This window comes from Pantherophis guttatus, chromosome 13, assembly GCF_059756535.1.
Source record: "Pantherophis guttatus breed Tessera chromosome 13, ASM5975653v1, whole genome shotgun sequence".
Taxonomy (NCBI): domain Eukaryota; kingdom Metazoa; phylum Chordata; class Lepidosauria; order Squamata; family Colubridae; genus Pantherophis; species Pantherophis guttatus.
Window position 1 is genome coordinate 2,041,900 of NC_142075.1, and position 18,776 is coordinate 2,060,675.

Genomic DNA, 18,776 nt, shown 5'->3' on the forward strand with positions numbered 1-18,776 from the left:
TGCATCAAGAGCCTCTTTAGTTCCTCTTCACTTTCTGCTATTAGAGTGGTATCATCTGCATATCTGATGTTGTTGATATTTTTCCTGGCAATCTTAACTCCAACTTTTGATTCATCTAGCCCCCCCCCCCCTTTCTCATGATGTGCTCTGCATATAAATTAAATAGGCAGGGTGACATTATACAGCCTTGCCGGACTCCTTTCCCAATTTTGAACCAATCAGTGGTTCCATGTCCAGTTCTCACTGTTGCTTCTTGACCCGCATATAGATTTCTCAAGAGACAAATAAGATGGTCTGGTACTCCCATCTCTTTAAGAACTTGCCACAATTTGTTGTGATCCACACAATCAAAGGATTTAACATAGTCAATGAAGCAGAAGTAGATGTTTTTCTGGAACTCCCTAGCTTTTTCCATGATCCAGTGTATGTTGGCAATTTGATCTCTAGTTCCTTTGCCTCTTCGAAATCCTGCCTTTACTTCTGGTAGTTCTCGATCCACATACTGCTGGAGCCTAGCTTGTAGGATTTTAAGCATAACCTTACTAGCATGTGAAATGAATGCAATGGTGCGATAGTTTGAACATTCTTTGGCATTGGAATGTAAACTGACTTTTTCCAATCCTGTGGCCACTGCTGAGTTTTCCAAATTTGCTGGCAAATTGAGTGTAGCACTTTTACTGCATTGTCTTTTAAGATTTTGAATAGCTCAGCTGGAATACTTTCACCTCCACTAGCTCTGTTGTTGCTCACATTTCCTAAGGCCCATTTGACTTCAGATTCTAGGATGTCTGGCTCGTGGTCAGTGACCACCCCATCGTGGTTATCAGGAATGTTAAACTCATTCTTGTATAGTTCTTCTGTGTAATTTTGCCACCTCTTCTTAATCTCTTCTGCCTCTGTTAGGTCCCTGCCATTTTGGTCCTTTATCATATCTATCTTTGCATGAAACGTTCCTTTCATATCTCCAATTTTCTTGAAGAGATCTCTGGTCCTCCCTATTCTATTGTTTTCTTCTATTTCTTTGCACTGTTCATTTAAGAAAGCATGCTTATCTTTTATAGCTATTCTCTGGAATTCTGCATTCAACTGGGTGTATCTTTCTCTTTCTCCTTTCTCTTTCACTTCCCTTCTTTCCTCAGCTATTTGCAAAGTTTCCTCAGACAACCCTTTGCTTTCTTGCCTTTTTCTTTGGGATGGTTTTAGTTGCTACCTCTTGTACAATGTTGCGAACCTCCGTCCATAGTTCTTCAGGCACTCTGTCTCTCAGATCTAATTCCTTAAATTTATTTGTCACCTCTACTGCTTATTCACCAGGGATATGATTTAGTTCATACCTGAGTGGTGTAGTGGTTTTCCCTACTTTCTTCAATTTAAGTCTAAATTTTGCAATGAGAGGCTCATGATCTGAGCTACAGTCAGTTCCTGATCTTGTTTTAACTGACTGTATAGAGCTTCTCCATCTTTGGCTGCAGAGCACATAGTCAATCTGATTTCTGTGATGATTGTCTGGTGATGTCCATGTGTAGAGTCATTTCTTGGGTTGTTGGAAAAGAGTGTTTGCTATGACCATCGTATTCTCTTGACAAAATTCTATCAGCCTGTGCCCTGCTTCATTTTGTACTCCAAGGTCAAACTTGCCTGTTATTCTGGTTATCGTTTGGCTTCCTACTTTAGCATTCCAATCCCCCATAATGATAAGGACATCATTTTTTGGTGTTAATTCTATAAGGTGCTGTAGGGCTTCATAAAACCAGTCAATTTAATCCTATTCAGCACCAGTGGTTGGGGCATAGACTTGGATTACTGCGATATTGAATGGTTTGCCTTGGATTTTAACTGAGATCATTCGGTCATTTTGGGGATTGTATCCCAGCATTGCTTTTCCTATTCTTTTATTGATTATGAAGGCTACTCCATTTCTTCCGAGGGATTCTTGCCCACAATAGTATACTTGATGGTTATCTGAATTAAATACACCCATTCCTGCCCATTGTAGTTCTCTAATTCCTAAGATGTCGATGTTCAGTCTTGTCATCTCTTGTTTGACCACATCCAACTTGCCTTGATTCATGGATCTTACATTCCAGGTTCCTATGGAGAAAAAATCTTTACAGCATCGGACTTTCCTTTCACCACCTGAGCGTCCTTTTGGCTTTGGCCCAGTTGCTTCACTCTTTCTGGCGCTACTAGTACTAGCCCTCTGCTCTTCCCCAGTAACATATTGGACACCTGAGGGGCTTATCTTCCAGCGTCATATCTTTTTGCCTTTTGGTACTGTCCATTGGGGTTTCATGGGAAAGCTACTGGAGTGGGTTGCCATTTCCTTCTCCAATGGGTCATGTTTTGTCAGAACTCTCTGCTATGACCTGTCCGTCTTGGGTGTCCCTGCATGGCATATCTCATAGCTTCATTGAGCTATGCAAGTCCCTTTGCCACGACAAGGCAGTAATCCATGAAGGGGAAATGTGGGATAGACAGCATCATTAAGAGCCATGGTGGTGCAATGGTTAGAATACAGTATTGCAGGCTGCTTCTGCTGCCTGCCGGCTGCCTGCAATTTGGCAGCTCAAATCTCACCAGACTCATGGTTGACTCATCCTTCCATCCTTCCAAGGTCAGTAAAATGAGGACCCAGATTGTTGGGGGCAAGAGGCTGACTGTGTAAACCACTTAGAGATGGCTGTAAAGCACTATGCAGTGGTATATAAATGCTATTGCTATCACCACCAGATGGATTTGTAACTGGCTAACAGACTACACTCAACATGTAGTTCTCAATGGAACTAAATCTACATGGAAGGAAGCAGTGGGGTATCCCAAGGTTCTGTTGTAGGCCCAGGACTCTTTAAAATCTTCATAAAGGATTTAGATAAGGGAACATGTAAATATCATCAAATTTACAGATGACACTAAGCTGGTAGAAATAGTCAACACCCCAGGAGATAGGCTCAGGATCCAAAAGGATGTTGACAGACTTGAACACTGGGCCTATCTAACAAAATGAAATTCATTGGTGAGAAAAGCAAGGTTTTACACTTAGGCAAGAAAAATTAAATGTACAGGTTCAGAATAGCTCAACAGCTCTAACTGCTAGAGGGATTTAGGAGCCCTGGTAGATAAGCACTTAAATATGAACCAACAGTATTGGCAGCTACCAAAAAAGCCAACACTATCCTAGGCTGCATTAACAGAGGGAGTGAATCAAGATCACATGAAGTGTTAGTACCACCACACCTGGAATACTGCATCCAGTTTTGGTCACCATAAGATAAAAAAGATATTGAGACTCTGGAAAGAGTGCAAAGAAGAGCACCAAAGATGATTAGGAGGCTGAAGGCTAAAACATATGAAGAATGCTTGCAGGAAGTGGGTATGGCTAGTCTAGAGGAAAGGACTAGGGGTGACATGATAGTAGTCTTCCAATATTTGAGGGAATACCACAAAGAAGATGGGGGTTTCAACCTATTTTCCAAAGAATCAGAAGGCAAGACAAGGCAATGGATGGAAACTAATCAAGGAGAGAAGCAACCTAGAACTAAGGAGAGATTTCCTGACAGTGAGACCAATCAATCAATTGGAATGGCTTGCCTCCTGAAATTATGGGTGCTCCATTGCTTGAGGTTTTCAAGAAAATATTGGACAACCATTTCTCCAGGATTGGGTAAGGACTCCTGCTTTGGGAAGGGGGTTGGACTAGAAGACGTCCAAGGTGCCTTTCAGTCCTATGATTCTATGATTCAATAGGGTGTTCCACCCCTTTCAAAGACTGGATCCCTTCCAGTCAGGATTCAGCCTAGATATGGAACAGAAGCAGCACTGGTTATGATTTTAGATGATCTCGAGACCGCTTCTTGACTTCTCAGCAGCCTTCAATACCATTAACCATGGTATCCTTCTGGACTGGCTTCAGGGTGGCATGGCATTGCTCTGGTTCATTTTCTCTCTCTGAGGCCAGTTCCAGTCAGGGTTTATTGGCAGCAAGAGATCCAGTCAGATAATTTTCATGGTTCGTGGTTACTTGTTTGGCCAACTCTTCAAAGTTAGTTCTCAAAAGTATTGCAGAATTAGTTGTAATTGTCCAGGTCCTAGCTTTTCGATGTTGCAAGATGGATTGCAGTTCCCCATAAGGTTACTTGATGTGAAAAACTGCGGATTCTAGGGAGTCACTTTCCCCTTTGCAGAGAACTGAAATCCTCAGCAGACAGCCATTTCACTCTTATAGAGCTGAAATCCTTCAGCAGGCAACTTCTTTGTTCCGTCCACTTAATGACCCAGGATATAGAATAGAGTAGAGTAGAGTAGAGTAGAGTAGAGTAGGGTAGGGTAGGGTAGGGTAGGGTAGGGTAGGGTAGGGTAGGGTAGGGTAGGGTAGGGTAGGGTAGGGTAGGGTAGAGTAGAATAGAATAGAATAGAATAGAATAGAATAGAATAGAATAGAATAGAATAGAATAGAATAGAATAGAATAGAATAGAATAGAATAGAATTCTTTATTGGCCAAGTATGATTGGACACACAAGGAATTTGTCTTGGTGCATACGGTCTCGGTGTACATAAAAGGAAAGATACATTCGTCAAGAATCATAAGGTACAACACTTAATGATAGTCATAGGGAAACAGTTAATATAAATCTTAAGGATACCAGCAACAAGGTTAAAGTCATACAGTCATAAGTGGGAGGAGATGAGTGATAGGAACGATGGGAAGATTAATAGTAATGCAGACTTAGTAACTAGTTTGACAGTGTTGAGGGAATTATTTGTTTAGCAGAGTGATGGCGTTCAGGAAAAAACTGTTCTTGCATCTAGTTGTTCTGGTGTGCAGTGCTCTATAGCGTCGTTTTGAGGGTAGGAGTTGAAACAGTTTATGTCCAGGATGTGAGGGGACTGTAAATATTTTCACAGCCCTCTTTTTGACTCGTGCAGTATAGAGGTCCTCAATGGAAGGCAGGTTGGTAGTAATTGTTTTTCTGCAGTTCTAATTATCCTCTGAAGTCTGTGTCTGTCTCGTTGGGTTGTAGAACTTAACAACCACTTAACAACCACAGTTGGGAATGCTGGGATTGTAGTCATTGAGTAAAACAGTCATCTGACCATCTCTCTTAATGACTTTGCTCAATGACCAAGATTCCTGTCCCAATTGTAAATATTGTAAGTTGAGAGCTACCTGTACAGTTTAATTTTAGGATTGCAATACATGTTCTTCTCCAGTAATATTAAAATTAAGAATACAAAATGTTCTTGCTTAGGAACTTCAATTTGGGCAGCAACTTGGTAGTTAAGAAAACCATCTTGACCAGCTAAGTGATCATTAAGTGAAAAATCATGTCTCTGCGACTGTGCTTAGGATTTTACTTCAGCCTTCCTTTGCTTTACAGCAGGGGTGTCAAACTCACGGCTCACGGGCCGGATGTGTCACACGCTGCTCATGGCCACCGCCGTTTTAGCAAAGGGGGGGAAAGTTGTGATACGTCATGTGACAACGTGTTGTCACGAGTTTGACACCCCTGCTTTAGAGTATCAGAAGGATATGATCACAAACAGCAGGGTGAGCCCAAAATGGTAGGGCAGGCTTCCTGAACTCAATTCGTGAGACAGTCTTATACCATTTTTATCAGGCAGGAACAACCAGAGTTCAATTAGCTGTTTTATTGCTCAAATCTATACACAGAAATATTCTCAGACTGATGGTTTATGGGCAAATGTCAGGTGCAAACAATCAGGTAAAGGTTCCAATTTACTGCTTTATTGTTCATAATAGGAATCTTCTCAAACTTAACGGTTTGCATCTGGGTAAAACTAGATAAAGTTCAACAGCATTCAAGTGCCGTTGAACTTTGTGTTCCTGTGCCCACAAAGAGATTCCAGACTAAGTCCCTGTTTGACTCCTCCCCCTAGCTTGGCCAGTCTCTCTCTAACACTTCTTCCTCACTCTCTGCCCTTTGGAATACTTATCCCAGTACTGGGATAATTAGCAAGAAGAGAATGTATGTTTTTATTTACATTCATTAGAGAGGAAGGAATTACAAGAGATTAAATGGACATACAATAGAAAATACACACTGAAAGGAATGTGCTATCGCCAGCTATTTGCCTAGCGGAGTGGGAACTAAGAAGCAAGCAAAAGCCTTTAGTAACAATTTCAGGCAGCAACTGCAAGCCAGCTGGAGGCTTCTAATCAACTAATTACAGAGGTAAGCTTGTTAGCTTGCCCTCAGCACTTTTTAGGGATGTGCTGCACTGCACAGAACAGCAAAGAGAAAAGGATCAGGTACAAGGTAATGAGCACTAACTTACCATAATGGTGAAGAAGGGAGAGAGGGGGAGAGCTGAGAAGGTCGTAAATGTGGGCACTAGTCACAAAGTACCTTTTTCTTTTCAAATAAAAAATCTATAGCCACAGACTATCCCAGACAAAAAAGGTGGCAGGTGGAGTACTGAACAGGTCTCCACACTGGCTTCCCTTTAATCGTCCCACCCACTCAGTGCACCATATAACATGTGGTCCCTCCCCATGCCTACATTTTTTCCATGGACCCGTTCATGCAGTTCCCAAAATATTCCCAACTCATTCCTTCATCAAATAATTCTTGCTCATATGAAGTTACATCTAGAAAGTCTTTAGAATCAAAAACTGCACCAGGGTGGGGTGGGGTGGGTGATGGTTTCAGAAAAAGGAAGAGTTTCATCCCTGAAGAGATTAGAGGAGCTTTCAGCCCACTCCCCCATTTCAAGGGGCTTCCATTCCAGCCAACCTACCTTAGGAAGGCCAATTTCAGCCATTGCATTCAGCCACTGAATTACATTGTCTGTATGACGGAAGTGGAGGCCTGTGGCCTGAAATACAGAGGGAGAAGAAAATAAATGCAAAGATCAGACAGGCACTGCAGCTCCAGGACAGGCTAACCAACTGCTCCACTGATCAAGAAATGAGGTGCCCATGAAAGCCTTTCTATGTAGGAGAAGAGCACTGTAGCCCATGGTGCCCAGACCCTTCTTTTCCAGAAGGCTTTATGGGATCGGAGAAGACTGCAACAGCTTCTTAACTGACCTCATTTAATGCACCATTTTAGTTAAGGCTGGATGATTGACACCATCCCTCAAGTAGCAACAATGGCATTTTTCTCATCTATGCATTGTTTCTTGAATATTCTTTTTTAACTAAAACTTCTTTATCCAGCAGAACAGGAAATTTTCACCTACCTTGTATCTAGTTTGCTCACGATCATAAATTTTTTTGAGAGACACCACTTTGGGGGAGAAAAAGTTTCCAAGTTTAGCCAGATGGACCCCATTCCTGAGCCCTTCTTCCAGCTCTGTTGTGGGGGGCAGCTCTTCATTCAGACATGCTTCCATCCACCTGAGAAAAGAGGGCAGAAGCCAATTAGGGAAGGGTTTCCAGGAGAATCCAAATGAAACCTAGCTCATAAGACCTTTGGAGACCCGCTTTACTATACCAGGATAGTTGGAAATGAGAAATGTTGTGGAAATACAATTGATATCAAAGTGAGTAACAAAATCAAAGGCATCAGTCAATAAATTAAACAGGTACCTACGTAAACAATTCAAGCAGAATGGGTACCCACAATCATTTGTCACAAGATGTCTGTGCAACACAGTAGGGACAGAAAGGAAGAAACAAGGTACAAGACCAACCACATAGCACACCCTGACATACATCAAAAACATTTCTGAAGCTGTAGAAAGCAGCTTCCATGATCTGTAAGTGGGCATCGCACACCACCAGAGACTACCATATGAGGACAAATTATGCATTGTAAAGATCACTTGGAGGTGGGAGATACTTCCAATGTAATCTACCAAATCCCCTGCCTGGATTGCCCCTGTGACTAAGTAGGACAGACAGGGAGGAAGCTAACCACCAGATTGCAAGAACACAAGCAAGTGGTCAGACGAGGAGACCCAAACTCATTGGTTGTCTCACACTGCAGTGAAGAAGGATACACATTCAATTTTGCAGCTTGATTGTTGGACGAGCAGGCACAAAAACAGCCAAGGAAGTGATTGAAAACTGGAAAACGGGCCCCTCGTCAGTCAACAGGAGTGCTGGTTTACCATCAGCCTATCAAGTACTTAGAGGTGAGGGCTGAGCAGCACAAGCAAACAAGAGCTAATGACTTAAAAGCCAACCCTCAACACACCCCAATCAACATCTAAAAAGCCACATACAACAGGCACTAAAAATACCACACAGAGAACAGCTCACACTCTGCTAGAGAGAAGTTCCCTGAAGATGGACTCCAGCATGAGTCCGAAAGCTCGGAATACAAAAAAAAACCTCTGGTCCCAGTCACCAAACCAGATTGGATCCTGCAACATTATCCTGGGACATGTATATTCAGCTTCTTTCATAAACATACCTGTTACATTAGGCAATACAGAAGGGAAACTTAAGCAGCTCTGTATAGCTCTGACCAACACATGAGTCTCCACAAGCTGTATCAAGTGGGTCACCAGGTTCAATATGACCTACACAGTACCTATATAGTCATTGTGTTTGCAATACAGGTAATCCTTCACTTACAACAGTTCATTTAGTGACCATTCAAAATTACAATGGCACTGAAAAAAATGACTTATGATCATTTTTCACACTTACAACATCCCCATAATCACGTGATCAAAGTTCAGCTGCTTGGCAACTGGTTCATATTTATGACCGTTGTAGTGTCCCAGGGTCAATGTGATCACCTTTTACTACCTTCTGACAAGCAAAGTCAATGGGGAAGCCAGATTTACTTAATAACTGTGTTACTAACTTAACAACTGCAGTGATTCACTTAATAATTGTGGCATAAAAAGACATAAAATGGTGCAAAACTCACTTAATAAATGTTTCACTTAGCAACAGAAATTTTGGGCTCAATTGTGGTTGTAAATCTAGGACTACCTGTACCCCAGACACACCAGGAGACAATATTAAAGGCTCCATGCTTGTCAATGGGTCAACATAATCCTCCCCCAGTAAAACTGCCCCTGTGGTTGAATTAGATTCTAGCACATCAAGGGCTAATAATATAAAACAGGAAGATGCATAATATTAATAGCATTAATCCAAGTTATATTTAAATCTCTAAAGGAACATACATTAGACATAGAGAACATAGCACCTGTAAGGACCTGTCCCAGCTGGTCCCTCAGGAAAGCAAAACTCTTGTCTCCATTGAGTTGAATCAAAAGAACTTTTACTGAGACAATGGTTGCAGTAAAGTCAGGTGGACGCTGAAGGTCCTGCACAAAGCACAAAGCAATCCTTCCATTTCCCCAAACCAAAGCCCCCTGACCAGTCCACCGGAAGCCAATGTGATGCCACAAGGTTGCTTTGAGAACTGCAAGGAGCTAGGCAGATAACGGTTCACTCTCAGGGCACAACAGCCTTGGAACCAGGCTGGGATGGAGTCTATTCTGTTTCCACAGACAATCCCCCTCCCTAATTCCCAAGCAGTTACAGCAAAAGCATTCGAAAAATGCAATCAAGCCTTCCTCCCCCCCTCCTACCAACAGAATCTCAAGACATGATACTGGACCTGATATGCTGCCCCCCTGAACAGTGATGCTAATCCTGTAGAACAAAACAAACAGGGAGCCTGCTCCTCACCCTTCCCGCCCCACTCCCGACGGGAAGGGTGAGGAGAAGGCTCGCTGGAGGATGAGGTTTGAGGGAGGGAGCTGAGCACACAGGGGCTGCAGATGGCTGCCTCACCACAACCCCATAATGTCTCTGCCCATGGCCACCGCAACTGAAACAGAGTCGTAGTCCTGGCTGAAAGTGAAGTGCTCGAACGGCAGTCAGGCTGTGGGGCAACAGAATCCCTGGAGACACCAGGCCCGAGCGCACTCCCCACTTCCTGTGTGTGCACTCAGGAAGCAGGGCTGGGGTGGCCCCTCGTGGGCTCCAGGGCAGCCCCATGGATCTAAGGCTGGCTGCATTCCAGCCCAGATGGCTGCCAGCAGGTTGTAGATCGGTGCCCGGTCAGCCACCGTGGGCCAGTCCACTGCTTCCAGGGCAGCCCCGTGAGCCAGATTTAACCACTTCATGGGCCTGATCCGGCCTGCGGGCCTTGAGTTTGACATCTCTGATATATCTCAAGTTGTGAGAGCAGCTTCCTTTTCACTAAGTTGAAGTGTTGGATAATAAGTATTTCTGTTAGTATGGATGAGTTCTTCTATCCATCCATGGTTCTCTCATGCGTATAGCCCTGTTAGGTCTGTTGTTGTAGTAGCATTCCATTGTTTCCAAGTTTTCTTGTCTCATCCATGTATGGTTTGTTCCAAATCGAACGGATTGTCCTGGTTCCCCAACATCTGATGCAGATCTTGTTAAATCCTGTGAGCATCTTTGCCAGCACAACTCCTAGTTCGCATTGCTCTCATATTTGAAGTAGTCAGGTAAAAGGTTAGAGGCTCTTTGACCAGGACCCCTTTGGTAAGGTAGATACCAGCCAGAAGTTGAACCACAACATTCTGCATCAAAGGTGACGCTTCAATCACTACACTATCCAACCACTATATATGGGTAAGTTGTGTGTTTGTGTGCGTGTATATGTATATGTATATGTATTTCTCTGTGTGTGTTGGGGGGGGCACAGGCAATTACATTCCTGTTTTGTTTATTGTCATTGACATCAAAACATTGTAATATTCAAGATCCAATGAAACACTTGAAAAATGTGAAACAAGCGAGGGGAATGATTTCTTTCCTCCCAATTTATGTGTCCTCTGTACAGTTTCATATCTAGTGAGGAGGAGGAGAGAGAAGGGGAAGAGAGGGAGGCTGCTTCTGTTCCAACCCTCTAGGCAGCCTGCCTCTAAAACATTTTTCAACCTTCCACAAATGCCTCCGTGATAAAAAGAAATATAAAGCTTTACAGTGTTTGCTGATCTCACCTGCAAGCAGCCCAACAGAAACACCCAAAAAAGGCATCCAACCCATCAGCAGACAAACAGAAAAGGAGCCGGGTCCCAAAGGCTTGCAAGAAATGAAGACGTCTGCAGAGCAGCTGAAGTTGGGGATTCTACACCCAAGACATCATGCCAACCACGCCCAGAATATCAGTCACACTGCATGTACTTCCACAGTTGGGCTGACTACAAGAACTAAATGCTGGAGAAATTCAGTATTTGGGCACAATGTGGACTTTCTCTTCTCAGTCTGCAACAGAAACAGGGGCTGTCAAAATTCAGGGGCTGCCAACTTGATTCCAGAAAGCAGAAGCTTGTATCTCCGGCTCGACTTTTTAAAAAATAAAATATAAATCCATTCTTTACTTAGCCCCAATTGACAATCTGATGAATTGGGGAAAAGCTTACTCTGCAGGTTACTGAGATATAAACTGTAGCAAGAAGCAGCTCAAAACTGATTAATACATAGCCTACTTTATCCACAGAACAGAAGTCACGAATCTGTAAGAGTAACTCAAATCATTCTCACTCTCAATCATTCTTGTTGACTCAGTCGAGTCAACGACAACTTGATGGCACAAAGCACACCATCAACTTAAACCACTAAATCAAAGAAAACCAGAGTTATCTCAGGAAAGAAAAAGAAGGAATGGAGACAAACAACATCAGCATACAAGTGGGAATATAAAGAAACTCCTCTGAATGGCAAAAGAACCTGTCTAACCAGTATGGCTTTTGCTCAACCACTTTTTTACTTCAAAGCATCAAAAAATGCTCTAGAACCAAGAACGAGTGTGTCAAGATACCAATGATCCTGGTAATTTTAGAAAAAGATAGACATTATTGAACTATAATCATGATTATCATCATAGAGCTACTTCAGCTTTCTCCAAAGTGGGTATCCTCCTGATGGGAGTCCTTGAACACCCAAAATTATATCCCAGCAAGGGATTGCTATAAATCCGCAAACTGAAACCAGAGACTTAGAGAATTGGAAGGATCTCTCACAGCGCTGCTTTAGCCTCCACACAACAATTGAGACCAGGATTGCCGGTCGCTAACGATAAGGTCATAAATTTATCATCAGTCCCGGTTGCCATCCTAATGCCAGGGATGGGTCATTAAGCAAGAAGATGGCAAGTCCCAGGCAAGGAATGTGGGGTTGCCATGGAGGGGAAGACTTTGGGACAGCAGGGAGGCCTGGGGGGGGTCTGAGGAAGTCATGTGCTGGTAGGGGGATGCTGTGGGCAACGGAGGAAGCTTCCAGAGCCACCAGCAACCTTCCCTGCTGGCTTCCCCACTGACTTTGCTGATAGGAAGGTCACAAATAGTGATCAAGGGCCACAGCTTGCTGGAATATCGTAAGTGCAAGCAGGGCACCCAAATGCCCAGATCAAAATCACATGATCATGAGGGTGCTATGACAGCCAGAACTTTGAAGACCTGTCTTAAGTCTATTTTTTCAGCACTGCTGAAAAGGTTGCTGAATGAATGGATATAAGTCAATGACTAACTGAATTCTTCTGCTGAAAGGAACACTGACAACTCCAGTGTTACACATTCCATTGTTGGATTGCTGTAATCATAACAGGTTTTTTTTAATGTTCAATAAGAAATCTTTCTTTATCTGTAAACCGCTTAGAGAGAGCTGTAAAGCACTATGAAGCAGTATACGTGCTATTTTTTATTAAGTGCCTTGGATCTTCAATGCAGAACTAAGCAGTGTTCCGATATCTCAGGGGTTGCCACAAAGAGTCTAATATTCTCCAAAGCACCTGAGGGTAGAACAAGAAGCAACGGGTGGAAACTAATCACAGAGAGAAGCAACTTAGAACTAAGGAGAAATTTCCTGACAGTTAGAACAATTAATCAGTGGAACAACTTTCTTCTAGTTGTAAATGCTCCAACACTGGACGTTTTTAAGAAGAGATTAGATAACCATTTGTCTGAAGTGGTGTAGGGTTTCCTGCCTAAGCAGGGGGTTGGACTAGAAGACCTCCAAGGTCCCTTCCAACTCTCTTATTCTGACTTCAGATTACAGTGGCCACTCCATCTCCTTGCCTTTCAGCTTGGTGCTGCTGTCACACCTAAAGCCAAGTGGTTACATCATAAGCAAAGCCAGATCTGAATATTCCCACATAAACCCAGTGATTTTCCCTTCTTTCAGGCACTCCCCCATTGGTCATTTCGTTAATGTCAAGTAGTATTCAAATAGGTGTTTTGGTAACAATTCTAAAGTTTGGCGCCTCTCACACCTGTGTCCCTGGATCTTTCAACCATTGTCTCTTATCTCGGGTTGGCACCTCTGGTTCCTGTTATCCTTCCTCCCGACATTCCCCTACATCCCCCTTCCCCTTTTGTGGTAGGATGACATCATAGCAAAGCAGGGTTGAAGCAATGTGATGGCAGATCTGACAGTCTAATCTAATGAAAAGAAGGATTAGAGATGACATGATAGCAATATTCCAATATTTGAGGGGCTCCTACAAAGATGAGGGGATCAAATTATTTTCCAAAGCACCAAACGGCAAGACAAGAAACAATCATTGGAAACTAACCAAGGAGAGAAGCAACCTAGTACTAAGGAGAAATATCCTAATGGTGAGAGCAATCAACCAATAGAATAACTTGCCTTCAGAAGTTTTGGGTGCTCCATTACTGGAGGCTTTCAAAAAAAAGACTGAACAGCCATTTATCTGAAATGTTATAGAGCCGTGATGGCGAACCTATGGCACAGGTGCCACAGGAGCCATATTGGTGGGCATGCGAGTGTTGCCCTAGCTCAGCTCCAGCACGCATGCGTGCACCAGCCAATTGATTTTCAGGCCTTCCAGTCCCACCAGAAGTCGGGAAACTAGCTGTTTCTGGCCTCCGGAAGGCCTCCGGGGGGATGGGGAAGGCTGTTTTTGCCCTCCCCAGGCTCCTAGAAAGCCTCTGGAGCCTGGGGAGGGGAAAAAACGGGCCTACTGGGCCCACCAGGCCATCGCGTGCCAAAAGCAGGGAGAAGTATGGGGGGGGTCATGTGCACATGCGCAGGAGGGTGGGGCGCATTGAATTATGGATGTGGGCACATGCACACGCGACCCCCCCCGCAACCCCTGCTTTTGGCACGCGACGGCAAAAAGATTAGCCATCACTGGTATAGAGTCTCCTGTTTGAATATGTTTTATTGGTACCTTTTTCTTTAAAAACATAAAAAATTCAATCTGAATAATGTGTTGTCTGGGCACAATTAATTTTAAGTAGAGATACAACAATAATCATAATCATACTAATAGTCTTAATAAACATATCAATATTAATCACAGAATAATAATACAATTAGTTTGTCCATCTTACAAAATTTTCAATACAAATTTTTATTAGCTTTTTAAATTCTTTTTAGTTTCTAACCTCTTTTTTGTTAGTTAACCATTGGTAAAATAAATCCCACGTTAAAAATATTTTGTTTCTTCCTTTTCTTTTATCTTAAGGATCAATCTATTCATCTCAGCACATTCTAATATTTTTTTTATTACATTTTCTACTGTCGGGACTTCATAATTTTTCCATTGCATTCCATTCCAATAGCAAACACTATTCTTGCTGCCATTACTACATGCAGAATTAAGTATGTGTTCCCTTTATTATACTGTTCTGGTAATATACTCAGAAGAAATATTTCTGGTTTCAAATCTATGTGTTGCTTTATCAATTTTTCTAACCAAGTATTTTAGTCCAATATTTTTTGCCTTTGGGCATGTCCACCACATATGAACTTGGTGTCTGATTACACTTCCAATATTTAGCTGATAAGCTGATAAGTTTTCAAACATCTTTGCTAACCTCGCTGGTGGTAAATGCCACCTATAAAACATTTTGTATAAATTTTCCTTATAGGCCATTGACATTGTTAGTTTATAGTTTCTATCCCACAATTTCTGCCATTTATCTAATTCTATTGAGTAACTAAAGTTTTTAGCCCATCTTATCATTGTTTCTTTCACTTGCTCTTCTTCCATTTTTAATGCTCAATAAGTAGCTATACATTTTTTAAAATTAATTTTTCATCTGTCTCTAGTAATATCTGGTCTAGTTCTGTTGGTTCTTTATAGAAACCATACATTCTTGCACCTTTCATGAGAAGATCTTGATTATATTTGCACATGTGGCCACCATGCTAAATCAATCCCTTGATTGGTCAGTTCTTGTTTAGATTTAACTTCCCCTTTATCATCCAAAATGTCCTATAGCTTACAATTTTTTCCATATTGATCACATTTCGATATATCAGTGCCTCCATTGTGGAGAGCCAGACTGGTATTTTCACATGATGTCATTCTTTAATTTCCTCCCATACTAACAATAGTGCATTTCTAACAAGGTGTCATTTCTAACCAATGGTCTCCTGCTTAAGCAGGGGGTTAGACTAGAATACCTCTGAGGCCCCTTCCAACAAAGGGATTTGTTATTAGCAGACTTGGCATTAGCAGCAGTCAAATCAAAGAACGCAGCATGCTTGCTACCAAGTTAAGGCAAAGAGGGTGGAGAGAAAGATTGGCCTCAAATGACCTTTCTGATCATCTGGTAGAAGCCAAAAAACAATTAAACATGGCTGCAGATTGGACACTCCTGGTCGAAAGTCATGGATATCAGCCCTAAATGTGCCTTGGTTGATCATTTATTACTTAATACAAGTTGTATGCTGCTCCATTTCTGGAAACTCTGAGTAGCTTATGGTAATACATTAAAGAAAACAAATTATTATAGTCAGTCATTGAGATCTGTGACTATTTTACATAGTATGATAATTTTTTAATTCATTATGTGCGAACAAGTTGCTGCTGACTCTTACCAACCACATAGATTTTTTTTCAGAATAATCTATCTCTAACCTTGTCCAGCAGGCCCGCCACTGAACTGAGTCCATGCATTTTCCATCTGACTGCTCTTCTTCTTCTTTTTCCTTCCACTTTTCCCAGCATGAGCCTCCTCCAGAGATTTAGGTCTTTGTATAATGTGTCCCAAACAAGATAATTTGATTTTAGTCATTTGATCTTTTTGATAATCCATTTGTTCATTTGTTTTACTATATCTAGGGATAAATTACTCTATAGAAGGGAAACCCTGTTCTTCACTGAACAGGGTTCCTGAAGACGATATTCTCCAATGGTGAGACCCCCAGCAAGTTGTGCCCAAAGATTTATGCTTTTCCATAACTGGTATTTTTATTTTGAATGTTTCCCTATAATTTTTTAGATAGTGATCACATGATCCCGGGGCACTGAAAACATTATAAATACATGCTAGATGCCAAGAAACCAAATTTTGATCACATGACCGTGAGGTTAGGGTGGGGATGCTGCGTCAGTTTTAAGTGTGAGAACTGTTGTTAAGTCACATTTTTTCAGTGACTTTGTACTTTTGAATGGTCACTATGGTTGCAAGTCTATGGGGTAAGAACCTTCTAGCTGACGCTCTCTCCCGCAAACCCCAATTTGACAGCCGACGGGAAGAGATAGTTCACGCCATGATTTCAGAGTCTCAGCCAGCCACCCAAGCCTGCACCCTAAGGGACGGGTTGGCGTGGAAAGGGAATAAATTTTACGTGCCCCGCAGCCTGTGGCTCCTAGTACTGAAGAGAAGTCATGATTCTCGCGTAGGGGGGCACTTTGGGTTTTTAAAAACCCTCCATTTGACTAGAGGTAATTCTGGTTGCCAAAAATGAAAACCGAAGTGGAAGACTATGTCAGGAGCTGTGCCACCTGCGCCACCATGAAATACCGACCGGGGAAGCCCCCTGGCCTTCTCCAGACTGCGGCCGAACCCAACAAGCCCTGGGAGGAGATTGCGATGGGCTTCATAGTTGAGCTCCACGACAGTGGGGGCAACCGAGTCATTTGGACTGTCATTGATTTATTCTCCAAGCAAGCCCACTTCATTGCCTGCAGCGGATTACCCTCGGCTAAAAAACTGGCAAAGCTGTTTGTGAAACACATCTACAGGCTACATGGAGTCCCAAGAAGAATAATATCAGACCGCGGGGTCCAATTTACCACTAAGTTTTGGAGGGAGTTTCTATGATCCATTGGGTCGTCTCAGGGACTTAGCTCGGCGTTTCACCCATCGACTAACAGATCAGCTGAAAAATTGAACTCAATGGTGGAGCAGTACATTAGGCGTTATGTGAATTATCAACAAGAGAACTGCGCGGACTTGCTACCATTCGCAGAAGTTGCTTATAATAATGCAGTACACAGCAATACTGGCTTGACTCATTTTCAAATAACTATGGGCATGGATTTTGTGCCGATGCCTGAATTGCCTAGAGAGCCGCCTACTTCCATGTCCTTAACAGACTGGATGACCTCATTGAAAAAGGGTTGGGAAAATACAAAAAAAGCTTTAGCGGAGTCAGCGGAAAAATATAAGGTTCAAGCCGGCAAACATCGGGGTCTCCAACCACCTTTCTGAATAGGTGATAAGGTGTATTTGCCAACCAAGTACTTGAGAGTGCCCAGCAAGAAGTTTGGACCCAAATTCATAGGTCCCTTTCCTATAGTGAAAGTGATTAACCTGGTGACTGCCCAACTTAAGACTCCCTCACATATTAGGGAAAATACACCCCGTTTTCCACAGCAGCTTATTGAAACTGGTCAGAGAATCTACCCTCAGACCTTTGCCAGCTGCTCCGCCCCCTCCTTTAGTAATACAAGGGGAGACTCATTATGAGGTGAAGAAAATCCTGGACTCTACAGGGGTCGATTACAATATTTGGTGCACTGGAAAGGCTATCCGTTAGCTGAAGCTACTTGGGTTACGAGTTGGGATGTGAAGGCTGATGCGCTTGTGAAACAGTATCATGACAAATTTCCTGACAAACCGAAAAGTCCTCCGGGGGGGGGGGGTTAAAGGGATTGGTGCTAAGCGGTAACCCCTTCCTTTTGTGTTTTGTCTGTTTTATTTTTCAGGATATGGTTCTTCCTGCAAGGGGGGGGGGAGACGCCTGTCAGCCTTGGAAGCCATATTAGGCCGGAAGCTTCAATGCTGCCACCTCCTCATGTGTGGGAAAGTAGGAGGGGGGATTTAGGAGAGGGGAATTAGTAGACATAATAGCATTCTTCCTATCGGTCAAAGTCAGGGTGATCCAGCATTTGGAGGAGGAATGGTCAGAGGCTGGGTTGAGGTGGAACGGACGTTGATTGGAGCATGTGATCGATTGAGGAGAAAGGGGGTGGTTTTGGGAGCTTTGTATTACTGAAGAAAAGCCCGGGCTTTTCAGATTCGGGATTTCCCAGATGTACCAGTTTACCTATTTCTAGTAAAGAGAACTTTAGAAAATGCCTGCTTCTGCGTCTTTACTGGGAGTCGGGGGTTTTCTGGAATGCTGACACTGTATATGTTTGGATAACAGGTGCATTAAAATGTATATAAAATCTTGCAACTCAAAGTTATAAAAGTATTTGAAGTAGATTAGATATTATAAAAATCATATTGTCTACAAATACATTCAGAAAATAATATTTTCTGGCCATGTCTGTTTTGTACCTTTAACCTTGCAATAATTTCAGGCCTGAAGGTATTTGACAGCCGTGAATTTATTGAGTTCTTTAAAAACTCAAGGTCAAACACTGTGCAACATATATTATGCTGGCTGCCATATTCAGATTAGAAGTCTCAGTACAGTTTGCTCTCAAAGAAGCATGGCCCACTAAAAATGATTGGAAAAGGGAGTCCCTTTCCTCTCTGTCAATGTAATAAGAGTCCTCAGAGCGTGACTGGCCAGAGCTCGCCACAAGGACATCCTAAGGACATCCCACTTGGGCTCAAAGCTTGTTACAGATGCTCACACAAACTGTCTGCCAGAGAAAAACAG

At 42.6% G+C, this 18,776-nt stretch overlaps 1 protein-coding gene across 2 annotated transcripts in view; it reads right to left on the bottom strand.

Moving 5' to 3' along the window:
• IQGAP1 (IQ motif containing GTPase activating protein 1) overlaps positions 1–18,776 on the bottom strand; it is a 127,407-nt gene that overhangs the window by 93,504 nt on the left and 15,127 nt on the right. For both annotated transcript variants that reach the window (XM_034435617.3, XM_034435616.3), the window contains exons 3-4: positions 7,202–7,358; positions 6,758–6,835 (exon numbers count right to left, since the gene is read on the bottom strand). In XM_034435617.3, coding sequence (XP_034291508.1) covers positions 6,758–6,835; positions 7,202–7,358 — 235 coding nt within the window. The remainder of the gene's footprint in view (positions 1–6,757; positions 6,836–7,201; positions 7,359–18,776) is intronic.